The sequence below is a fragment of the Dipodomys spectabilis genome, unplaced genomic scaffold, assembly GCF_019054845.1.
Source record: "Dipodomys spectabilis isolate Male_0828 unplaced genomic scaffold, ASM1905484v1 ptg000098l, whole genome shotgun sequence".
Taxonomy (NCBI): Eukaryota; Metazoa; Chordata; class Mammalia; order Rodentia; family Heteromyidae; genus Dipodomys; species Dipodomys spectabilis.
In genome coordinates this window covers 7250825-7277040 of record NW_024870775.1, presented here as the reverse complement: position 1 = coordinate 7277040, position 26216 = coordinate 7250825, and the positions used below count along the sequence as shown (strand labels likewise).

Sequence of the window (26216 nt, the reverse complement as noted above, 5' to 3'; positions counted from 1 at the left end):
ATTCCTAATTTTTCCAGAGTCTTCATCATGAAGGGGTGTTGGATCTTGTCAAATGCTTTTCCCCATCTATTGGGATAACCATGTGGTTCTTATCCTTGCTCTTGTTGATGTAATGAATTATATTAATTGATTTGTGTATATTGAACCAGCTTTGCATCCCTGAAATGAATCCTGTTTGATCGTGGTATATAATTTTTTTGGATGAATTATTGAAGTTGAGTGGCCAAAATTTTGTTGAGAAGTTTTGCATCAATGTTCATCAGAGAAATGGGTCTATAGTTCTCTTTCTTTGATGAGTCCCTGCTTGGTTTTGGGATGAGAGTTACGATGGCTTCATAGAAAGAGTTTGGTAGTGAACTTTGTCTTTCAATTTCATGGAAGAGTTGGAGGAGTATTGGTGTGAGTTCTGCTTTGAAGGCATTGTAGAATTCCACTGTAAATCCATCTGGTCCTAGGCTTTTCTTAGATGGGAGGTCTCTTATTGCTGTTTCTATTTCAATGCTTGATATGAGCTTGTTAAGTTAGTTTAACTTCCTATTTTAGTCTTAAGGAATACGTAGCCCATCTTTGTTGGTATAAAATCTCAACTAGTTTGACCATGGTGTAGAGATGAGTAGAATGGCAAAAATGTCATATTAGCTTTCATCAGCAGCTAAATATGTGTTTTGGAAGAGGATGATGTAATTTTAGTTCCTCAGAGATTCTGTAGCTTAAAAAAAGTTATACTGGAAACTGGTGGATCATACTTAGAGGGCTGAGACCTGAGGATCATGGTTCAAAGCCAGCCCAGGCAGGAAAGTCCATGATACGCTTATCTCCATTTAACCACCAGAAAACTAGATGTGGTTCAAAGTGGTAGAGTGGTAGCTTTGAGCAAAAGAGCTTAGTAACAGTGCTCAGGCCCTCAGTTTAAGCCCCACATCTGACAAAAAATAATGTTGTATATAGGAAAAGCATGGGGTTTGGGTGAGTTCATTAAGCCATCAATAGCAACCAATAATGTAGTATTCCACTGTTTGAAGTATGGTAGGATCCACTATAATGTATTTCCTTGTCTACTGCTCTGATGGAGAAAGTGGAGGTGAATGTCTTACATGCCAGTACCCTTTCTATTCATATGATTTAGATTCTATTCTTCCTGCTGAGAGAAAATGTTGCTCTTCATTGTGGGAAATGTGTTGGAACTTCTGGAAGATCCTTTGATGGAGGAATCAGAATTTCAACTCAAGGTGCAGCTGCAGGCCTAAATCGTACTATTCCTGCAAGTAGCATCTATCAAGGAAGTATCTAAGCCCAGATGAAAAGTTTTCTATTTCTTTTGTGTTTTAGGAACTTTGAGGCCTTATCTGTCACCTGATCCTTTATTGCTCAAGACATAGTGTAGGTAATTAAGTAATGAGCCAGTATTATTCTTACACAACTAGTTGTGACATCTCTCCCATCAAGAACCTGGGGGGTGGCGAGAGGTGGGAGCTAGAATAATTGCTCTTTCTAGCCTATTCCTTTTTTTGTTTGTTTGGGACCAGGACTTGAACTTAGTATCTGATGCTTTTGCTCATTTGCTGGCACTCTACCATATAAACCATGCCTCTAACCACAGCTCCTGGGGGTTTGCTTTCTACCTATGGAAAACTTACCCATTCTTCAAAGAACAAACTTTGTAAGCAGAACTGATTCTTAAACACCTGTGGATATCATTTATTTGGTTGCAGTTTCAAGTATGTTGGAATAAGAGCCACCTTGGATATAAGAGCTTAGAGGACGGAGTGCCTGCACTTGACTTTCTGCCAGGCAATTTGTAACCTTTGGCCCTAATGATAACAGTGATTGCATTTATTTACTGGTACATTTATAAAATGTGAATTCCAAGTTCAAAGTTTACACATCCATGATTCCTTGTCCACTGCCCATACTGGGATAAGACGATTATCTGACTCACATGCCAGTGGGGTGTGTGGGCACAGGTAATTTTTCTATGGCTGTACCATCAGCCCCACCTTCTCTCCCAGCCATAAATGGCAGCAGCCTCAGCTCTGAAGCCAGCACAACCCAGGGCTGAAAGGAAAAGTCAGAGGAGAGAATTACTGGATGAGAGTGACCATGGACTTGATCCCAAACTTTTCCATAGAAACCTGGATCCTCCTGGCTACCAGCTTGGTGCTCCTTTATCTGTGAGTAATTAATTGTCTGAACTCTGCTTCTCCTACCACCCCATAACCTAGGATTCAGTGAGGATTATTATGGTTTGTTGATTGGGAATATCTAAAAGAAAAACAAATGGGACAATTGCTCAAGAGTCAGATTTAACACCTTATGGGATTATCCTGTAGAGATCCCAGGAGAGAGTTAATAAATATTTCTCTTTCATGGAACTCTTAAATCTGTCTCTGTCTCTCTCTGTCTCTCTGTCTCTGTCTCTCTCTCTGTGTGTGCTAGTGCCATTGCTTGGAAATGATCTCTGAGTTGATTTTTAGGTCTGAATTAAAGACTCAAATTCAGCAGAAGCAGAATATGAACTGATCACCCTTGGAGCGACCTCAAGATACTTGGGGTGGAAGGTCTCTATTGTTTGTTTTGGTGCTGGACTTGGGGCTTTAGCACATGGCCTATGCATTGTCCCTGGGCTTTTTTTTACTTAAGGTGCTCACTCTACCACTTGAGCCACAGGTCCACTTCTGGATATTTTTGGTGGCTAATTGGAAAGTAGAGTCTCACAGCCAGGTGCTGGTGGCTCACGCTTGAAATCCTAGCTACTCCAGAGGCTGAGATCTGAGGATCATGGTTCAAAGCCAGCCTGGACAGGAAAGGTTGTGAGACTTACCTCCAATTAACGACTATAAAACTGGAAGAGGTACTGTGGCTCAAAGCATCAGCCTTGAGCAGAAAGAGCTCAGGGACAGCACCCAGTCTCTGAGTTCAAGCCCTACCCCTGAGTTCAGGCCCCACAACCATATACTCACACACACACACACACACACACACACACACACACACACAAATGCGTGTTACAGACTTTCCTGCCCAGGCTAGCTTCAAACCACAATCCTCAGATCTCAGCCTCCTTAGTAGCTAGGATTACAGACATGTACCATCAGGCTCCCGTTTCTCTCTCACTCTCTCTCTCTGTCTCTCTGTCTCTCTCTCTCTCTGTCTCACTCTCTCAACACACACACACACACACACACACACACACACACAATTTACCTCATCAGCACATTGTTTTAATTCATCGATTGTTTAAATTTACTTTTATTTCTGAATGAGCATACATTGGTAATAGCGGGGGTTTTATTATGATAATTTCATACATGGGTGCAATAAACTTTGAACACATTCACTTCCTCTATTCTATCCTCCCTTCTCTCCTCCTTCCATCTTTTCAAACAGTGTTTACTGCACCCATTGTGTTATCTTTATACATACACATACACAAAATCTAGCATGTGTAACACATGTACCATCTTTTAATACTCATCAGTCTTTGGTATCCTTTCTTTCCCTCTCTCCCCATTCCACCCATCCCCCCAGACATTCCTCCTTTTAATTATATCCTGTTCTTATTGCTGTCATCTTCATTTTCATCATCATCATCATCACTACCATCATCATCACCTTCATCATCCTAATGATCATTTCAGAGATGAGCGATAGCATGTAATGCTTGGCTTTTGGAACATGACATATCTCACATCAATAAGACATTTTCCAGTTCTATTTTCCTGCAAATGACATTATTTACACAGTATTCCAAAACAAGGTTATTGACTTTTACTGTAGGTTGAGGAGCCTAAAGACTCCAGCTCCCTTTAGCTCATTTTTGTGACTTCTAGGGTTCTCTCAGAGGCCGTAAGAAAGGAACTGTAGAACATGGGTAATCATTGCTGTTTGGGTTTTTGGTTTTTATTATTTCCGACGTGTTACTATCCCAGTTTGACTGTCCTACTTCTTGAGTTAGTAACTGGCAACTTTCCATATGTGTACAGGGTGTGTGTGTGTGTGTGTGTGTGTGTGTGTGTGTGTGTGTGTGTGTGTGTGTGTGTGTGTGTGTTTGTGTGTGTGTGACCTGGGTTTCTTTTAATATTTATAGATATGGGACCTATCCACATAGAGTTTTTAAAAAGTTGGGAATTCCTGGCCCGAAACCTCTGCCCTTTTTGGGGACTATTCTTGGTTATCGTAAGGTGAGTGTTGTTTGAGCTCTACATTTTGCTTTTCTGGTTGCAAAGACTGGCTTCCTTCCATCTATAGAAAGTGTTGTTGGTGGAGAGGAAATGCTGACTTTCAGAAGCTGTGTGTGCGCTCCCCCTAAAGTATGGCCAGGTGTACTGCAGGGCTCTGTGTTGGGCTGTTCAGAGCATCCAAGGGGCATCAGTGGATCCACTCAGATTTTCAGCATCTTGGCACTCATGTTGAGAACTTGAAAGTTAGACTTGGTGAGCACCAAGGATTTTTCCCTACCAGAGCTAATTCCAGGAAGAGTCATTCTCAGCTCTAGGGACTTTTATTTGCACAGTTAAAATACCACAATTGAGTATCTCATCAGGAAGTTTTCTTTTTCCTTTTCCTTTTTTTTTTGTTACCTTCAGAAGTCAAACCTCAGAGGAAGTGTTCTAATTATGGTGCCCTATGGGTAGAGGTGGCATCACTCTTATCTTTTCATATTGAGCAAATTCACTTTGCCTTCACTTGCACTCTGACTTCTGCCGGAGTCTTACATTAATTTTCTATGCCAGAAGAGGTGACTTGAATATCCTACCTCCAGGGACCTCATTTGGTAAACAAAAAAACAAGTTGCATGAGGAGATAAAAGATAAGGACATGTCTGCTGGGTACTGTGCTTAAATATATCATCTTAGTTCCTAGACAACCAATGACCTGGGAATTGCAGTTTGAAGCCAGCCCAGGCTCTCCCTCCTCCCCGCAAATGCTTGGATGAAAGCCACTTCAAAGTGACATACTGCATATACAAACTTGTTCTAGAACGTGATCAAGGGGAATGTACTTGGATGAGGTCTTAAACATGTAACATTTACCTTTATTTCTCTTCCCAGGGCATTGTAATTTATGATGTAGAATGTTATAAAAAATATGGAAAACTTTGGGGGTAAGTATTCTGGAAACTTCCTTGGGGTAGATTGGTGAAGATAGATAATCCATTCTGTTGGGACACTATCAGCCCAGAGTGTATTGAGCCACACTGATGAATTATGAATTCTGTGGAGGCTTTTCCTTACGAAGATCTCACCTGTCACTATTTGTGTATGTACATGTTGTGACAGTCCTGGAGCTTGAATTTAGGGCCTGGTCACTGTCCCTGAACTTTTTCCGCTCAAAGCTAGCACTTGTCCCATTGGGCCACAGCTGCACTTCTGGCTTTTTGGTAGTTATTTGGAGATAAGAGTCTCGTAGAGTTCTTCTAAGGTTGGCTTCAAACCATGATCTTCAGATCTCAGCCTCCTGAGTAACCAGTATTACAGATGTGAGTCACCAGTGTCAGATATGTTTAATGTTTTTAACATTAAAAGCCGTGGTGACTGGCATGGATAAAACTCATGTATGCACTGCCAAATGTCTCAATGATTATGAGCTTTTGGAAGATCTGTTTTGTCTTTAGGTGTCTCTTCTGTACCTCAGTACATTGGCCTTCATTCTGCGGACCCCTGTGGCATCTGTGTTCAAAATCCCTAGGTTGAACAAGGATCTATTATTGGCATATGTTGAGGAGCTTGGAGTATGATCACGGTCTGCATTTCTTTGTTCTGGCTCAAGGTGCAGAGCCTGGCAGGTTAGGTTTTTCACACAGCTGTGTTTGGTACACGCACAGGTTGTACGATGGTCGGCAGCCCTTGCTGGCGATTACAGATCCAGATGTGATCAAAACAGTGCTGGTGAAAGAATGCTACTCTACCTTCACAAACCGCCCGGTAGGCGTCCATTAAAAATATTGTAATATTTATTTATCAACAAAATAGACATTTATCCCTTTTTATTATGAAAGAAGTATAAACTCTGGGGAAATGAGGGAGTGGGGAAGAACATTGAAATCAACATGTTGGATTGAACCCTTTCTGTTCAATTATCTTATATAATTATAAGGAAGACAATAGATAAGTGTTGATAGAGAAGTGTCTAAAATATGAAATCCTGAAATCACATGAGGTAGCTGGGTGCCTCAAAAGGAATTAAGCATTTGGGTTGAATATCTGTTGAGTTTCTTAGAGAGGGCAAACTGCTCACTTAGACAGCAAAAAGTTCTTTTTTTTTGGTCCGGTCGTGGGGCCTGAACTCTGGGCCTGGGCTCTATCTTCTCAGCTCTTCAACTCAAGGCCAGCGCTCTACCACTTGATCCACTTCTGGCTTTTTTTTCTTTTTGCTTATGTGGTGCTGAGGAATCGAACCCAGGGCCTCCGCTATGCAAGGCAAGCGCTGTACCACTGAGCCGCCTTCCCAGCCGCAAAAAGTTCTTTAAATGCTGCCAATTCACCAATTTTATACAACTGTGCAAGATCTTCAATAGAAAAATAGCAAAAATCTGTTTTTCTTTGGAGTCTAGCCTTTTGGCCCAACGGGATTTATGAAAAATGCCGTCTCCATCTCTGAGGATGAGGACTGGAAGAGAATAAGAACATTGCTTTCCCCCACCTTCACCAGTGGGAAACTGAAGGAGGTAATCAAACCTGAGAACGTGGTGCTGGAACATTACAGAATGAGTCAGGGGACAGGCAGACAGGCAGACAGCCAGACCAAAAAATGGTGTGTTGTCTTTATGTCCTAGAATGCCATGGTTTCTCATAAATGTGATGTATTTTTCATCTTTTTTTTGGGGGGGGGGGCTGTCATGGCCGCTGGGATGTAAGTCTTCTCTTTTAACTTCTCTTGTTTTGTGCCTAGATGTTCCCCATCATCCGTGAGTTTTCTGATGGGTTGGTGGAAAACCTGAGACCACAAGCAGAGAAAGGCAAACCTGTGGCATTGAGAGAGTGAGCACTTGCGGGGCACTGGTAGCCCACACCTGTAATCCTGGCTGCTTAGGCGACTGAGATCTGAAGGTTGTGGTTTAATGCCAGCCCAGGCAGAAAAGTGTGTGAAACTCTAGCTCCAATAAACTGCCCTCAGGAAAGCTGGAAATGGAGCTGTGGCTCAAGGGGTAGAGTGCTAGGCTTGAGTAAAAGAAGCTCAGAGATAGCCCAGGCTCAGTGTTCAAGCCCCAGACCTACAAAAACAGAGAGAGAGAGAGAGAGAGAGAGAGAGAGAGAGAGAGAGCGCGCGGGGGAGGGAGGGAGGGAGGGAAGGAGGGAGGAATGGAGGGAGGAAAGGAGGGAGGGAGGGTGAGGGAGAGAGAGAGAGAGAGGGAGAGAGAGGGAGACAGAGAGAGAATGACTATCACTCCATTCTTGGCTTGCCCAAGCCCCAGTCTATTACCTATTACAATCCATCACTATATACTATAAGCTATTATTGTCCACATAGCATTTGTATTGCTGTGATTTGTCTGGTGGGGGTGAAGGTATCTCTGTTTTCTGAGACTGAGTTCATTGAACTCCCAGGTAAGTCTGACCCACCCAGTTTTCCTTGTAAACCCTCGCACCAGGGTTGTGGCCCCTGGTAAAGACTTTGGGGATGGAGTTCTGGATCCTTCTGATGACCTCTCAAGCAGTTCTGACAGAGAACAGCTTCCAATTCTCTTGTCTTACACAGGAATTCACCCCTACTTTTTGCTGCCTGTATAGCACACAGGAAAGAGGGGGGAAAAGAAGTACAAGTTCTAATTGTCCAGTGTCTTTCTCTTCTTCAGCATCTTCGGAGCCTACAGCTTAGACGTGATCACAGGGACCTCATTTGGGGTGAACATCGATTCCCTCAACAACCCACAGGACGTATTTGTGGAAAAAGTCAAGAGGCTCCTAAAATTTAGTTTCTTTGATCCAGTGTTGTTCTCAGTAGGTTCGTGGATCTCTCTCTCTCTCTCTCTGTCTCTCTGTTTCTCTGTCTTTCTCCCTTCCTTGTGAAAAAATAGTTCATTGAGATATAGTTCATTTATACACATAAGTATCTCACAAACTTGTATAACTCAATGAGTTTTTCACTACATTTAAAGATATGTGTGGACATTACCTCTGTTAATTGTAGAACATTTTGTCATCAGATGCCCTGTACTGGGCTAGCAATATGGCTCAGTGGTTGCTAGCATGCATGAAGCCCTGGGTTCAATTCTTCATTACCACATAAATAGAAAAAGCTGAAAGTAGTGCTGTGGCTCAAGTGGTAGAGTGCTAGCCTTGAGCAAAGGAAGCTCTGGGACAGTGCCCAGGCCCAGAATTCAAACCCCAGGACTGGCACAAAAGAAACCCTGTAGCTGTTGTCTGCTAGTTGCTGACACCTATAATCCTAGCTATTTTGGAGTCTGAGATCTGAGAATCGTGGTTTGAAGCCTGTCCAGGGCAGGAAAATCTGAATCTCTAATTTCCAATTTGGAGCTATGACAAAAGTGGTAGGATACCTGCTTTGAGACAGAAAACCCCCACAAGATGGAAGAGAGTATTTATACTACTATTGACTAAAGAAAGAGAGAGAGAGAGAGAGAGAAAAGGAAGGAAGAAAGGAAAGAAGGAAGAAACTCTGTACCTTTTATCTGTTTTTTACTTCTCTCAGGCCTGAATGATCACTTAACTATTTTGTCACTGTCTCTTATGGACACTTTCTATAAATGTGTCTGGCTTCTGTATCACGCTTTCAAGTTTCATCATCTTGAAGCATGTAGTAGTACTTAATTTCTTTTTATGGCTGAATAATATTCCATGGTGTAGACAGCGCATTTTGTATTTTCACCATGTATTTATTTCTTCTTGCTTTCTCCTTTAGCACTCTTTCCATTCCTTACACCTGTTTATGAGGCATTAAATATTAGCGTGTTTCCAAAGGATGTTACAGATTTCCTAAGAACTTCTGTAGAAAGGATGAAAGAAAGTCGCCTCAAGGACAAAGCAAAGGTAAAAGCTGGTGATGGTTACTTAAGGCTGTTCATGGTTCAAATGTTATTTGGCTCTAGATGTATGTTTTATGTAACTGTCTGTTCTTTTCTAAAGTTATATGGAAAACCCTAGATTGAGATAAATATTTTTTAGATTGGAAGGGAGAATGAAGAGTGTAGTGGTTGGGAATGAAGGTATAAAATATACCAGAAAAAAGAATTAAGTTATAAATGCTAGCTATCAGTGGCTCATGTCTGTAATCCTTGCTACTCAGGAGGTTGAGATCAGATTTGAGGATCATAGTGTGAAGCCAGCCTGGGCAAGGAAGTCAAGGGAGACTCTTCTCTCCAATTAGCCAGAAGTGGCTCACATGTTATAGTGCCAGCCTTGAGCAAACAAGTAGAGGGACAGAAACTAGGTTCTGAGTTCAAGTCCTACTACACACACACACACACACACACACACACACAAATATTTCATTTCCAAACTTCACATTGGCCTGAAATAGGCCATCTATTGTAGTGTGTTTAATATGAATTTCAGCCCCTGAAGGCCTGTCTGAATACTGATTCATACAGCTTAGATGTCAGAACAAGGATGTCTGTAGGGAAGAAAGACATTACTGGGTTCCTCCAGGTGTCACTGAAAAATTTCTAGCATTCCAGAATTGTGACATGTTTCCAGATCCTTGAATCTGTGGGACTATCCATTAGGAAGTATGTCCACAGAACAAAAGACTGAAGTCCTGTTGTTTGTGAATAAACAGAAGTGATGGGAGTAGAAGCCAGATCCTACCTGGGCCAAGATCTGCACTCAGATGTCAGAGAATGTCAGAGCTGGGGAGAGCAAAGACCAAAAACTGTTGATCAGGATAGCTGGCTTTCTTTTAGGAAAAGATCCTGGTCACTCCATAATATATAAATGGATATTCTCATTCACTGGTGACTCAGGCAATCTTGGAAAGATTTGTGTCCAGGTATCGGTAGCTCATGCCTGTACCTTGCAAATCAGGAGGCTGAGTCAGAACTGAGGATCGTAGTTCAAAGCAGCCTGGACAGGAAAGGCTGTAAGACTTATTTCCAATTAACCACCAGAAAAGTGGAGGTGATACTGTGGTAGAGTGGCAGCCTTGAACAGAAAAGCTCAGGGACAGCACCCAAGACCTGAGTTCAGGCTCCATTACTGACAAAAAGAAAGAAAAAAAAAAGAAAAAAGAAAGATGTGTGGAGTTACATGGGGTATATTCACAGAGGGAGGCTAAGCTCTGCTCTTCTGATTTACTTCTCATTTCATGGATTGCCTTCTGTCTTTGAAATCTATCTGTCTTCTTTCCAGCACCGAGTGGATTTATTGCAGCTGATGATTAACTCCCAGAATTCCAAAGACATGGAGTCCCAAAAAGGTAACAGGGAGTCCTTTGGGTCTATTCACAAGGGAAATCTGAAGTCAGTTTTCCACATAGAGGCATATTTCTGCAGAATTTCACAAAGGCCCACACTCTGCTCAGTACCATGTCCTTACATATTATTACATTTACAGCCAGACTCCAGTGGCTCATGCCTGTCATCCTAGCTACTCAAGAAGGGAAGATCTGGTAATCATGGTTCAAAGCTAGTCCAGGTAGCAAACTTCATGATACACTGATCTGCAATAAACCACCAAAAGGCCACAAGTGGAGTTGTGACTCAAGTGGTTGAGTGCCTTGTGCTAAAAGGCTCAGGGGACAGAGCTCAGGCTCTGAGTTAAGCCCCGGAATATCACACACACACACACACACACACACACACACTCCCTTCCTATCATCATTTATTTTGATATTCAACTTCTCTCATGTTTGTTCACTGAAAACCCTTTCATGTGGTCTCATATGGTCTCCATATTTTTAAGTAGCTGGTATTTTAGAGAAATTGTAGCTTCATAGACAATTGAGGTAAATGCAGAAAGGTTTCCCATATACTCTTGTACCTACATATGAATAACCTCTTAACTTCCTATTATAGTGATTTCTTTTTTTGTCCACTCCTGGGGCTTGAACTCAGGGCCTGGGCACTGTCCTTTAGATTTTTTGTTCAAGACTGACATTCAACCACTTGAGTCATACTTCCACTTCTGGCATTTTGGTGGTTAATGAGAGATGAGAATCTAGGTTGGCTTTAAACTTCAATCCTCAACTCTCAACCTCCTGAGTAGCAAGGATTACAGGAATGTACCACTTGAACCTGGCAACCTATTGATTTCTCCACCCTTAGATCCTATGGTTCCCTTAGATCTTTCGAATTTGTTTCAATGGAAAAGATCCCTCCATGTTCTTTTCTTGCTATTGTTATGAAATAGTTGTACAAAGGGGTTTTGTCTTGCTGTTTCCATATGTGCACGCAATGTCCCCCAATCAGACAGATGGGTCACACTGCTATGGTGGCACCTGTTAGATAGAATATGGTCTCTTAACTGACCCAGCTCTAAGTGGCACAAATGGGGAACACAGACAAGATGGGCAATGGTAGTGCAGACCTTTGGGAAACTGGATTGAACTTAGTTTGTCTCTTTAGCTCTTGTCACATGTGGTGTCTAGGTGACATTACCTTGCTTCTCTATGTCTTATCCTTAGGTATTAGTGGTCTTATAAACCATGATTGTGGCATTGTGTACTGACTTCATTGACCTAAAATGTGGGGCTGGGAAGGTGGCTCAGTGGTAGAGCACTTGCCTTGCATGCCAGAGGCCCTGGGTTCGCTTCCTCAGCACCACATAAGAAAAAAGCTGGAAGTGGCGCTGTGGCTCAAGTGGTAGAGCGCTAGCCTTGAGCTGAAGAGCTGAGGGACAGCGCCCAGGCCCAGAGTTCAGACCCCACGACCGGACCAAAAAAAAAAAATTAATTAAAAAAAAAAAAATAAAAAAAAATAAAAATAAAATGTATGTTTCTTTTCCTTTAGGTCTCTCTGACCTGGAGCTAACAGCCCAATCAATTATCTTTATTTTCGCTGGCTATGAGACCACCAGCCTCACTCTTTCTTTTGCTATGTATCTATTGGCCCTTCACCCTGATGTCCAAAAGAAGCTACAAGAGGAAGTTGACAGGACTTTACCCAATAAGGTGAGGGCAAGGCACCTGGGGAGGGCGGGAACTGATGAGGCATTACAAGAATGTCTCCTTATCACTTCTGGTGAGGAATTCTGTACAAGGTTGTATTTGGGAAGAATTTGGAGGGAAAAATGAAAGGGGGTGGGGGAAATAAAGGTATTCGGTGCTACTCAAAGACATATAAGATCTTTGTAAAAAGCGAATTTTTCCAATTGAATCCCTGATTTGTCATTAAAATAACATGGCCAAGGTAGGCACTGTTGGCTTGAACCTGTAATACTAGCTACTTAGGAAGCTGAAGTGTGAGGATCATGGTTCAAGGTCAGGCAGGCCAAAAAAGTAAAGAGACTCTTATCTCCAATTAACCACAACTGTGTCTCAAGTGAGTAAAACAAGCGCAGGCCCAGTGTCCATGCACAGAGTTTAGCACCAGGACTACTTCCCCCCCTTAAGCCCCCTACCCAAATAAGGCAAAAATCTCAGTGGCACAGAAGTATAAGCACATATGAACTAAATATTTAGGTGCTGATAGGTGCTAGATGCTGTGCCCAAGCCAGGATGGACTTGGTTAGGCTGCACAGGATGACTGAAGATCCAGTCTCCTTTGTTTATGTATACCACATTTTCTTGATCCATTCATCTACTGAGGGGCATCTGGGTTGGTTCCAAATCTTAGCTATGGTAAATAATGCTGCAATAAACATAGTTGTGCTGGTGGCTTTAGTATGGTCTTGTTTGTGAACATTTGGGTAAATGCCCAAAAGTGGGATTGCTGGGTCAAAGGGGAACTCTATGTGGAGTCTTTTGAGGAACCTCCATACTACTTTCCAAAGTGGTTGAACAAGTTTACACCCACCCACCCACAATGCAGTAGGGTTCCCTTCTGTCCACATCCCCTCCAGCATCTGTTGTTATTAGAGTTCTTGATTATAGCCATTCTAACTGGAGTGAGGTGATATCTCAGTGTTGTTTTGATTTGCATTTCTTTTATGGCTAGGGAGGTTGAGCATTTCTTCATGTGTCTATTGGCCATCCTTCTTTCCTCTTCAGAGAAGTTTCTTTGTAAATCTTTAGCCCACTTATTAATTGGGTGGGTGTTTCTTTGAGGATTTGTTGTTGGGGGATTTAATTTTTTGAGTACCAGGTGTATTTTAGATATGAGACCCTTGTCCATTGTATGGCTGGTGAAGATCTTCTCCCAATCCGTGAAATTCTATGCCTCCATCAGAAAGAATGACATTGCCACATTTGTTAGGAAATGGAAAAACTTGGAAAAAATTATATTAAGTGAAGTAAGCCAGGCCCAAAGAAACATAGGTCCCATGGTTTCCCTTATTTGCAATAACTAGTATATGTCTGAGACAAGCAGAAACGGTCAGATAAGTTGATGTTAGGTGAAATGAACCCCAAGTTAAGAACTCAAATGGTTTTTCTTTCTTGCTATTGTTTCTAACATATTTATAAGATGATTTCTTTGTTGCTTTGTATGTCTCTCCCCCACGGTATAACCCCAGTTTTCACTGTCTTTGATGCTGGTATAATTTCTGGAAGGGAAGGGAAAAAACAAATTGTTTAAATAGGGATACAGGTGGACCCATTGCAACAAAAAACAAACTTTACAACTTTGGCGGGGGGTGGGGGGTGGGGAGAGGGGAGAGATGGAAGGGCAGGGATGGTAAGGGGAAACAAAGGAGGAGGCAACAATGCTTGATAAGAAATGTATTCATTATCTTGCTCATGTAATTGTAACCCCTCTGTACAGTATTTTCACAATAAGAAAAAACTAAAAAGAAAAAAAAAATTCAGTCTCCTGAGTCAGAGCTAATGTTGAGGAAGCTAAGCTATGACCCAGGGGCATCTGGCATCTAGGCTAATCTTCATTAGAGCACTGAGTGACAGCCGTACATTGTCACACTGTGTTTACATCTCTGTGTTCACACTGAGATTCTATGGGCAGCTGGACTGGCAGTCAGGAGAGCGCATGGCCCACAATCAAGCTCTAAAGGAACAACTGTGGACTGGTCTAGCTGAGGCTGAGTCTGTGCATTTGTACCCTCTTTAGAACTTTTACTATTACTGAAAGTATGTGTCCTGCTATGTCCCTCCTTTTTATTTTTAAAACCATATCATTTTTTTCCTTGATTAGTTATAGAGTTGCATATGAAATGTGGTTGTGTATATATAGAATATAAGTATTATAATGGATCCATATTTATTATATAATTGCAAAAGTGGCCACAGTCTATTTAACTTAATAGAACAGGAATTCTCTTGTCTAAAGACCATACCTCTGTTCTCTCTCTGGTGAGCTGTAACATTGACTTTGGTGTATTTGACTGGAGGGTCATTGTCTTCAGCTATTGGTCAGATTCCCTCACAGGAGAAAGAAAAGCAGTACGGGGCACCAACAATGAGCTTAGGCCCCAGGGGATTGACTAGCATAGCCATCCTTCCTATTTGTGTGTGTGTTTTTTTTTCCATGGGCCACAGAGCAGATCCTAGGACTTGATCATTAGTTAAACACCTGTGGCAGAGTGCTGGTGGCTGTAATCCTAGCTACTCTGGAGGCTAAGATCCGAGGATCACGGTTCAAAGCCAGCCTGGGCAGGAAAGTCCATGAGATTCCTTTTTTTTTTTGGGAGGAGGGTCCAGTCGTGGGGCCTGAACTCTGGGCCTGGGCGCTGTCCCTCAGCTCTTCAGCTCAAGGCTAGTGCTCTACCACTTGAACCACAGCGCCACTTCTGGCTTTTTTTCTTTTTGCTTATGTGGTGTTGAAGAATCGAACCCAGGGCCTCATGCATGCAAGGCAAGCACTCTACCACTGAGCCAACTTCCCAGCCCCCATGAAATTCTAATCTCCAATAAACCTCTCAGAAAACTGGAAGTAGAGCTCTACTCAAGTGGTAGAGCACTTGACTTCAGCTGAAGAGCTCAGGGACAGCCTCTAGGCCCAGAGTTCAAGCCCTACAACTAACAAAAACAAACAAACAAACAACCACCTTGAGAACGTTAAGGTTCACCAACAGGAGTTGGCAAGAGCATTGGAGTCCTAAGAGCACTGGCAGAATTTCATTGAGTTCAGACTGTACCCCAAATAATGAAATAATGAACATCTGTTCCTTGCTTGCCAGGCACCTATCACCTATGATGCCATGTTGGAGATGGAGTATGTGGACATGGTGGTGAACGAGGTTCTCAGGCTGTACCCCATTGTTGGCCGACTTGAGAGGGTCTGTAAGGCAGATGTGGAAATCAGCGGAGTGGTTATTCCCAAAAACACCGTGGTGATGGTACCAACCTACGCTCTTCAACGGGACGCCAAGTACTGGCCAGAGCCCGAGGAATTCCGCCCTGAGAGGTAAGTGGGGCAAGAAAGATGCCTTCCCAGATGGGGGTCACTTCCAGCACCTGCGTGGTCCCTTAACACAGAGGGCATAGTGATCTTGTTCAATGATTTGCACAAATGTGTTTATCTTCAGCAATTTTTTTTTTTTTTTTTGGTCATGGGGCTTGAACTCTGGGCCTAGGTGCTGTCCTTCAGCTCTTCACCTCAAGGCGAGCGCTCTACCACTTGAGCTACAGCACCACTTTGGGTTTTTTAGAGGTTAATTGGAGATAAGAGTATTACTGACTTTTCTGCCTAGGCTGGCTTTGAACGGTGATCCTCAGATCTCAGCCTCCTCAGTAGCTAGGATTACAGGCGTGAGCCACCGGCACCTGGCTTTCAGCAATTTTTTTTTATATTACAAGCATGACAAATGGACAAAATTGTAAATATGGACCAGAAAAAAGGATACAAATCCCAAGTCCAGAAGTAATGATTTGTCAGTGATAGGGTATACTTCTATGCATGCAATTGTACTGGATTTTATTTTATTTTATTTTTTCTTGTTGTCTTGTCAGTCATGGTGCTTGAACTCAGGACCTGGGCACTGTTCCTTAGCTCTTTTGTGCTCAAGGTTAGTGCTCTACCACTCTGAGCCATAGAATGACTTCTGGTTTTCTGGTAGTTAATTGGAGAGAGGAATCTCTTAGATTTTCCTGCCAGAGCTGGCTTTGAACTGTATTCCTCAAATCTCAGCCTTCTGAATAGCTAGGATGGCAGCCATGATTCTCCAGCACCCAGCTGGTTGTTAATTTTAAAGGACAGATTGATTGATTTCAGTCACTTGTGGCTCAAAACCCTTTGCAAAATATGAAACAGTATCAGATATATACAGCAGTATTGAATATATTCCAAACAGTAAAATATAAGAATTATGCTGAATTTATATTTTAGGAGTACCTATAATATAATAATGTAGAGATGTTTTAAAGTATATGCTAGGTTATACTTAAGTCTTGTGCAAATAGTCTGCCATTTCTTTTTGTTTTTGGTAGGCAGAACTTGAGTATTTATAATCTACCAGTACATGACTGGTATTCAGTTGAATTGTGATTTTTTTGTACGTTTTTTATTGTAAAAGATGCTGTACAGAGGGGTTACAGTTACATAAGCAAGGTAATGAGTACATTTCTTATTGAGCATTGTTGCCTCCTCCTTTGTTTTCCCTGTACCATCCCTTCCCTCCCCTCACCTGCCTGCTCCCCCCTTCCCCACCCCCCCGCTCCCCCCGCCGAAGTTGTAAAGTTCGTTTTCATGTTATAATTTCTTATCAGGGCCTTGAGCACCTATGGATTATGTTTTGTTTGGATGTTGCAACTAATCCTGCATAGACAGGGCAAAGTGTGTGTGTGTGTGAGTGTGTGTGTGTGTGTGTGTGTATGCTCGTGGGTGACAGGTGGGTGTGTATGAAGATTTAGGATGACTGTATGCATCTGCCATCATTTATTCTATACTCTCTGCATTTAGGTGTTTGGGTTTTTATTCCCTCTGGTTTTGTGTGCCATCCCCTTTAGCTGTCTGAATTCACCACACCACCCCATTTTGGGAAACACAGTTGTCTTGCACTGATTAGTCATTGGTTCTTGGCCCTCCAGGCTGGTCACTGAAATGCAGACTGAGGAGCTGAGATGTCTTGGGCCTGATGGTTCAGGAAACCTCGCTGAGGCCAGAGCAGGCTGTGGGTCCTCATGGCCCCATGTGTGGCTGCTATCCTGGGGCAGCTCCTGAAGCAGCCTTCCTCTGGTGTGGATTGAGCAAGCTCTCCTGGAAATGTGGAGCTAAGGGCAGGCTTTGGGCGCAGTGTACAATCTAGAAATCGTTTCATTGTTATGTTGGTAAACAATTTTAAAATGGGATTTTAAGATCAGAAGATGTGTGATCTTGACCTCAATTGTCCCTGAACTGGGGTCTTCCTGGTGGCAGAGGCCTCGTCTTGTGGGCTGTGCTGTTGTCTCTAGAGCCAGCATGAAGTGTGCCCCTCGCTCTGGTTGAAGGAGCAAGAAGCAATCAAAGTGCAGATCAGAGAACCCTCCGTTCACAACTGCAGTGTGTTGCTTGTAAAAACACCACTTTTATGTCCCCACATATTGAAAACTTCTAGGGTCGGGGGATAGGAAAAGATGTATAGCTTACAATTCTTTCCTTTTGTTGGTTAGACATTTTAAAAATACAATTTCATTGTTGTTACTAAGGTGTTGTATAGCAGGGCTACCATTTCCTAAGTCAGATAATGAGTACATTTCTGTTGTTGTTGATGGTGGTGTTAGTGGTATTTGTTTTTGCCTGTGGCTTAAAAAGTTTTTTTTTAGAGGCGGTGCAGAGAGGGAGGAAGGAAAGATGAACTAATACAATCATGTTCTTCAGTATACATTATAACTTGGAGTTCTTACAGCAAAACCACAGTAGGAGCCTGGTGCTGGTGTCTCACACTTACAATCCAAGCTACTCAGGAGGCTGATATCTGCAGATCATGGTTCAAAGCCAGCCTTGGCAGGAAAGTCCCCATGATAGTCTTATCTTCAATGAACCATCAGAAAAGGAGAAGTGGCACTGTGGCTGAAAGTGGTAGAACACTAGCCTTGAGGTGAAGATTTCTGGGACAATGCCAAGGTCCTGAGTTCAAGCTCCACAATTGACAAAAAAAATAAAACTAAACCATAGCAGGATTTCATTGGCCAATACTATCTAGTACTGTTTAGGGATATCCGAAGTTCAGCTACAAATAGCTGGGTTCTTGAGATGTTCATGTTTTCCCCACTTTTGTTGCTTCAGGTTCAGCAAGAAGAACAAGGAAAGCATCAATCCTTACATCTACATGCCCTTTGGAGTTGGGCCCAGAAACTGCATTGGCATGAGGTTCGCTCTCATGAACATCAAACTTGCTCTTGTCAGACTCATGCAGAATTTCTCCTTCCAGCCTTGTAAGGAGACCCAGGTCAGTATACTTCCTAGGTAAATAATACTTCATGACATTTGTTCAGGACTGAATACTGGGGCTTGAACTCAGGGCCTCACAGTCTTCACTGTGTTGTTTGCTCAAGGCTGGTACTGTACCACTTGAGCTATAACTCCACTTTCCACTTTTTTTTATTTGTCGATCATGGGGTCTGAACTCTGGGCCTGGGCGCTGTCCCTCAGCTCTTCAGCTCAAGGCTAGGGCTCTACCACTTGAGCCATAGCTCCACTTCCAGCTTTTTCTGCTTATGTGGTGCTGAGGAATTGAACCCAGGGCCTCATGCATGCAAGGCAAGCGCTCTACCACTGAGCCACCTTCCCAGACCACAATTTCCAGCTTTTTGCTGTTTAATTGGAGAAGAGTCTTAGGGACTTTTTCTATCCTGGACTGACTTTAAAGTGTCATCTCAACCTCCCGGGTAGCTAGGATTATAGGCATAAGCTAAGGGTGCCTGGCTTTATGGGAGATTTTTTTTGCTTATTTTTTTTAAAAATTGAGAGGCCTATTGTCATCTTTTAATATTGGATTAAGCAAAAAAATCTTTGTTGTTATTGTTGTTCCATTTCTCAGATTTCCCAATTTGGGAACCAGATCATTTATTTGATAAAATCAGAGTAGGAAACTGATGTCCACTCTGTGTAGATTAGCATGACGAGGCTCTGCTGAGGATTTTGGACCTGAGTGCATTTGAACTTCCTGTCAGCTGGAGTTAGGATGCATGGCATTGGATCATGACATAGAATGATCTCGTGATCATGATATTTGAGGGGGTTCTCCTTTGCCAAAGCTTACAGCTGTTTCTTGAGGGATAGACTTATTTCCAAGGCTCATGTATTTAAAATTCTGGTCTTGCTTTACAGTGGGATTGGGGACATAGATAGATGATAGATAGATAGATAGATAGATAGATAGATAGATAGATAGATAGATAGATAGATAGGTAAATAGATAGTTTCTGCTTCTTATATGGCTTTGGGAGTGCTGTGTCACTTTCCTCTTAAATGTGCAACCAAGCAACTTAACCTTAAGAAAAAGCATACTTGAGATGGAACAAATGCTCAGCAGGTCCTCAGAGCATCTTTTTTCCAGATTGGAGAGTGTTCACTTTCATAACAACGTGCTTGTCTTCCCTGTTCTGGGATAGGCAGGCCACCCCTCCACTACTGAAAGACCAACTCACAGTATGGAGTACTTAGTACAGTACCCAGAAATTCCCTATTTTCCACTATGCTGAGAAGCCAAAAGAACATGATAGGAAAATCAAAAGAAAGGGAAGGAGGGAGGGAAAAAGGAAGGAAGCCAGGTACCAGCTGCTCATGCCTGTAATCCCAAGCCATTGAGGGTTCTGAGATCTGAGGAACATGGTTAAAAGCCAGCAAAGTTAGGAAAGTCCATCAGACCCATATATCATGGACTTAACTACTGAAAAGCTTGAAGTATAGTTGTGGCACAAGTGGTAGAGTGCTAGTCTTGGTCAAAAAGCTCAGTGACAGTGCTGAAGCCTTCAGTTCAAACCCCAGGACACCCCCACGTCCCCACACACAATTGGGAAGGAAAGAAGGAAGGAAAAGGAAAAGAAGGAAGAGAGAAAACAAGCAAGCAATCAAGTCCTTCTAGAAGTCTATCTCGTCATTAAACTGCATTGGCTCAAATTGAAGAATTGATTGGGCTATTTAGAATTTGAAGACTGTTTCTGTAATTGAAATGTATAATACTTTCTCAGGGTTATCCTTGACAGATCCAACAAATCCAAAATGAAACTTTTTATGAGTTTTCAAAAATATCTTGCCTTAGTGGCTAAGAATCTGATTTAAATTTTGTGTGTTTTTTGTGCCAGTCCTGGGACTTGAACTCAGGGCCTGGGTGCTATCCTTGAGCTTTTCTCCTCAAGGGTAGTGCTCTACCACTTCAGCCACAGATCCACACCCAGCTTTAGGATTATTAACTGGAGATAAGAGCCTCAGGAACTTTGCTGTCTGGACTGGCTTTGAGCTGTGATCCTCAGATCTTGTAACTAGGATTTCAGGCATGAGTCACTGGTACCTGAATAGGTAAATTTTTTAAACTCATTCCTTTATCTTAAAATTATATCAGTAGAGTAACATTACATATATACCTATATTTTTTGCCAGTGAACAGATGAAAGAGTGCTTTTCCTACCCCAATCTTGACAGAGCTTAATGAATGAAAGCATTCAAGACAAGCAAAGTCAAAACTTGTTGACAATCATTACCTTTAATGTGTCTTTTTCTTTGCTGCTGTGATTGGAGGTACTTGGTTCCTTGCTTTCTCATTGTGCTTCTTTCTTTTTTTTTTCAATTTTTTAAATAGTGATTAAGTGATTATATAATTTCCCAAATTTCACAGTATCGTGGGATAGTGATGCTTAGTTAAAGTCACAAACACATTCTAACTTTCATGGGGCAAATTTTCTATAGTGGTCTATAACATTTATGAGTTCTATGAGCCTTTGACAGTACAGTTATTTCTTCTACATTGGGTGATATGTACATTTCTTCTGTTTTGCATAACGTCAGCTGTTCCCTCTTTCCTGCTCGTTCCCTCCCTCCTATTGCTGCCATTGAGTTGCTTAGTTCGTTTTGATCAATGTCCAGTGCAGCTGATGGGTCTCGCTGTTGTATGTTTTCTCCTGATTCCCTCTAGTTCCGTGTTCATTGTGCTTCTTTCACTGTTGCAGATTCCTCTGAAATTAATTGATCAAGGACTTCTTCAACCTGAAAAACCCATTGTCCTAAAGATTATTTCAAGAGATGGGACTGTAAGTGGAGCATGATTTTCTGCAAAGATTTTTCTGCTGTGTTTTTCAAGGACTTTTGTCCAGGAGCACTAGAAAATTGATTGATTGTGTGTGTGGGGAAAAAGAACCCCTCAGAAATGAAGTCAGGTCTGGTCTTCTGCTGTGAATTTGTGATTAGCAATTCTGGACAATTTCAAGTTTGTTCAATGGCTGTATGGACTTTTTTCTACTGGGTGCTGTAAAAGGAACTGATTTCCTGTTCTCCCAGGAGTATTTCTTTCTCCCGTCATTATTGCCATTCTCTGATCAGAGCACAGGCATTTATCACTAATCTTATCAGCAATTATTAAAAGGAGAGCTCTTGTGATGACCCTGTGGTCAAAAGTCTATGTCCAATGTTTTATTTGCATCATTCTACTATGTGAATTGTGTTGAGAAAGCTGATAACAAACTTCATTCTGCAAAGATTATGATTATGAGGCCTCTACCCACAGGAGGGGCTGAAAGAGGATCTTCCATTTTTATCATCAGAACCAGTGGTTGCTTGGGGTCTGTTTCAAGTCTCCAATTAGATTATTCATCATCCACAGAATTATCTGCTGAGTCCTTCCTCATTGAAGGTGTATTGTTCATCTAATACTACCATTTCTAAGTTCATGTTTTTGTACCACTCTAATGAGATGTATTGTATTGGGTTTTGATCTAATGTTTCTGTCTCATCTCCCCCCAGTATTCCTTTGTAATCCATTTTCATCTCCCCACTGTGTTAATATAATGAACACCGAATAAAGATAGCTGCTTGGTCAATTGATTCAACAGCAATGTTAAAAGCGCTCACTTATTTCAAACATCATCCTTTCTTCCCCTTCCGTTCCAATGCTTTCACTCAGTGCTTTCACTTTTCTGTTTTCCTTGTTTGCTCATAATTTAGTCCCAAAGCTTCTAGAGCATACCAAGGTGGTGGGTACACCGTGCAATGGAGAAGGGAGTCATGATGGCTTCAAGTCAGAGATAAAGTAGGACCAGGAACTCCTCCACATGGAGGGGAAGCCTGGCCTGGATGTGGGAACCCAAGCTAGATGAAATGAAGCTATGCAGATGGGCGGCCTGGTAAAGGCAGCCGTGCCTCAAGGAGGGCATGGAGGCATAGAAGTTGGCCCCATAATGGATGAAATAAGAAAATATATCAAAGATAAGAGAGGCTTCATTTACCACTGCTGATGAAGCAAGTCACCTCTTCAGAGAGAAAAAAACATGAGAGAGTGGAGTAGAATATGGCAGTGTACATGAATGCTTTTCCAGATAAGTGGATAGATAGATTGTCAGACAGACAAACAGATAGATACATTTTTAATAACCAAGCATGCATGTATTACCTATCAATCTATAAACAGTTTGAATTTTATAAGAGCAAGAAATCCAATGAATATTGAGCAAAAGAACCATACAGACACTCAAGAAAAAAAATTTAAAAATGCAAATGGCTGTTGGTTGTATGAAAAACTATTCAGGAGGGGGGACCAAGATGGCGATGGGGCAGTAGGGAAACACCACAGCTCTCCCCAACCAAAAAGAGAGTTCGAGTTCCAACGCTTAATCTCCCCAAGAGACCGACAACAACAAAAAGACAAACACTCAGAGAAAAACAGGAGGTGGAAAATAACAAAAAAGAAAGAGAGGAAAAGAAGAATTTCAGAACAGAGAAGAGTGAAGACCCCTCCCTCAATTGTTACTGGCCGCACGGGAGCACGCCAAGCCGGGCCAGCTGGCCTGGCGGGGGCTGCCGGAGTCCCAGAGACAGAGGGGGCTGCCCATAGATCACCCGTGCAGAAGCCGCCTGAGGTACCAGTTGGCAGACCCGCTGATCGCCACGAACAGAGAAACCTACCAGCCGGGAGTCTCCACAAAGATCCCACCCCCACCCTTCACTCCCCATCCGAGCAGAGAGGCTCCATCCCGCCAAAGCTGCCCGACACAGGCAGCTCGACAAGCCACCGCCAGCCGGCCCAGCGGGGGCTACCGGGGTCCCAGAGACACAGAGGGCTGCCTGCAGATCACCCGCGCAGAAGCCACCTGAGGTACCAGTGTCAGACCTGCCGATTGCGATAAACAGAGGAACCCCTGAGCCGGGAACTTGCCCCATGACGGGAGCCCCAGAGCTACATGGAGCGCCCACAGAACACCACAGCAAAAGACCTGCAAGGAACTGGTGCTGGTGTAAACCCCAGCGCTCAGAACCTGTATGGAGGCCCAGCCCCCACCCCTTGTGGACCCGACAGCTTCGACAGAGGCAGAGACAGAAGAGAATCACACAGAGCCAACACCGCCCAGCCCAGCCCGCAGCCACCCCAACTGAACTCGGATTGCAACAGCAACTGATGGCCTACACCACACAGAAACAACTAGATCCAGGGTGAGTACCCCACAGGGGACAGTGTATCCCTCAAGGGAGACCAGACCTGGAGGAAATCCCCAGATCCTGACCTAGACTTCCTACCCCAACACCCGGACCACAGGACCCACTAAAACTGGGAACTGTTCGAGAGCTCCACCAGCCTGTGGAGCACACTCTGCTGGCCAGGCTAGAGCAAGAGCACCCCTGGAAGGGAGCTTAAACGCCCAAGCCAGGAACAGCGCCCCTGGGTCAAGACAACCAACAGTAGAAGAAATTTGACCTGTGTACCCCAGGCTGTATAACCTAGGTGGTATACACAGCAGCACAGGCCCGACCGGCGTGCCCCAGGCGGGAGACCGGGACCAGGCCTGGGGATCTGGCGCCTGAACAACACAACCAACTCCTCCCAACTGAAGTCAAAAGGTGAGCATATGCCTCAGCAGGGGGGAGAAAAACAGGGAACTGTACCCCCTGGGAAGCACACTTGTGACAGCAAAAGACTTGGAGGCTCAGGACAAGAGAAGCCCAAACCCCACCAAAACCCGACCCATATACTCTAGACTGGGAATTGGGTAACACAGGCCACCAGCACTGATAGTAGGCAGGAGCTCAGGCTGGTAAGGTGGCTCAGCAGTAGAGTGCTAGTCTTGGGTGCATGAGGCCCTGGATCTGATTCCTCAGCATCACATAAGCAGAAAGGGTCAGAAGTGGTGCTGTGGCTCAAATGGTAGGGTGCCAGCCTTGAGCTGAAGAGCTGAGGGACAGCACCCAAACCCAGAGTTCAAGCCCACAACCAGCTAAAACACAAAAGAATCAGGAGCCCATAGCAGACTCCAGCATCTGGGAGAATGCATCCAGAACATCCAGTCTTGCCAAGAGCACCCGTGGGAACAACAGGAGCAGTCTAGGCTGCTCAACCCTTCCAGAGGCGGGAATTGCCAGCGATCTACAGCAGAGAGCTGAGAATCCTATGTAGGTCAGACCAGCAGCTGGAGGTAGGCCCCCAACAGAACCCAGATCAGGCACAGACTCTCTCTACCAATACAGAATCAGCAACCAAGCAAAGACAGACACACCAAAACAAAATTGCAGATTAGTCTCCAATAATCCCCGAACCCCCATGTGAAAATCACAGGGAAAAATTACAAGGTTTATCAACACCCAGGATAGCAAGCTATCCTCAATAGCCAGCAGCCACTCAGGGGAGAGCCCCAGTGGGAGCAAAGCAGGAATGGAAGACAAAAGCTACATCCAAGGGATGCTGGAGGCAATGACTCAAGAAATAAAGCGAGAAAAAGACCAGAAATGGAAAGAGCACAAGGATGAATTATCAAAAGAGATACAGGATATCAAACAGGAGATGCATGCAAAAATAGAGGCTGCACAAACCTCAGTAAGAAGTGAGATAAATGCCCAAATAGAGGCAGTATATATCTCATGAAGAGGTGAGATCAGTACTTTGAGAACCAATATCGAATCCATAAAGGAGTCCATTTCCTCCATGCAAACCACAATAGAAGCCACAGTTAACACAGTGAACGAAATGGAATGTAGAGTGTCAGATACAGAAGACAGAATATACCAAGTGGACCAAAAAGTGACAGATATGGAAAAAATCACTCAAATTAAGCCAAAGGGAAATTCAAGAGCAAGCAGATAGTGCCAAGAAATTTAACCTTTGTATAATTGGAGTGGACGAAGGTGAGGAATTCCAAAGCAAGGGAATGCAACACCTATTCAACAAGATAATCGGTGAAAATTTTCCCCACCTCAAAAAAGAACATCTTACCTACATAACAGAAGTGTATAGAACACCCAACAAGCAAGAGCCCAGGAGAAACACTTCTAGACACATTATAGTAAAAATGATAGATCTGAATAAGGAAACAATCTTGCATGCAGCAAAAATGAAGAAGGAGCTATACTACAATGGGAAAAAAATTAGAATCACTGCAGATCTCTCCACACAAACACTGAATGCAAGAAAGACCTGGGAAAAGCCCTGAGAGCCAATAACTGCCAACCCAGACTGGTATACCCGGCAAAGCTAGCATTCACATTCGACGGAGAACTGAAAATTTTTAATAGCAAAGAAAAACTAAATGAATACATAAACATTAAGCCAGCACTACAAAGAATACTAAGAGGGGGGACACAACCTGAAGAAAGCAACCAGGAACTGGGACCTGCACCCAGACAGGCATTAATAGAAGTCTTACTGAGCAAGCACAGGAGGAAAGGAAAGAAGAAAAACTGAGGAAAACAGGGAATGACAGGGACCACAGTGCATCTGTCTATACTATCTCTTAATATTAATGGGCTTAATTCGCCAATCAAAAGAAAAAGAACTGCAGATCAGAAAACATGACCTATCCATCTGTTGCCTTCAGGAGACCCACCGCTCAGCCAAACATACAAACTCAGAGTAAAGGGTTGGAAAAGGATCTACCAATCAAATGCCCCCAGTAAGAAAGCAGGGGTAGCTATCCTGATATCTGACAAAATAAACTTTTCATTAAAATCAGTAGAGAAACACAAGGACGGACACTACATATTAATACAGGGAACAATCCAAGAGGAGGATATTACCATCATCAACTTATATGCCCCAAATATTGGGGCACCCAGATATGTTAAACAAATACTCTCAAACTTACAGAATAAAATA

The 26216-nt window shown here is 43.0% G+C and overlaps 1 protein-coding gene across 1 annotated transcript; it reads left to right on the top strand.

Annotated features, from left to right (window-relative positions):
• Positions 1 to 1997: 1997 nt before the first annotated feature.
• Positions 1998 to 21971, top strand: LOC122113687 (cytochrome P450 3A9-like). The gene is made up of 13 exons (XM_042686755.1): positions 1998 to 2171; positions 4088 to 4181; positions 5052 to 5104; positions 5825 to 5924; positions 6554 to 6667; positions 6892 to 6980; positions 7796 to 7944; positions 8863 to 8990; positions 10308 to 10374; positions 11906 to 12066; positions 15186 to 15412; positions 18212 to 18374; positions 21094 to 21971. Exons 1-13 carry the CDS (start codon positions 2089 to 2091, stop codon positions 21187 to 21189), a joined length of 1524 nt encoding a protein of 507 aa, XP_042542689.1. The 5' UTR covers positions 1998 to 2088; the 3' UTR covers positions 21190 to 21971.
• The last annotated feature ends 4245 nt before the right edge of the window (positions 21972 to 26216 follow it).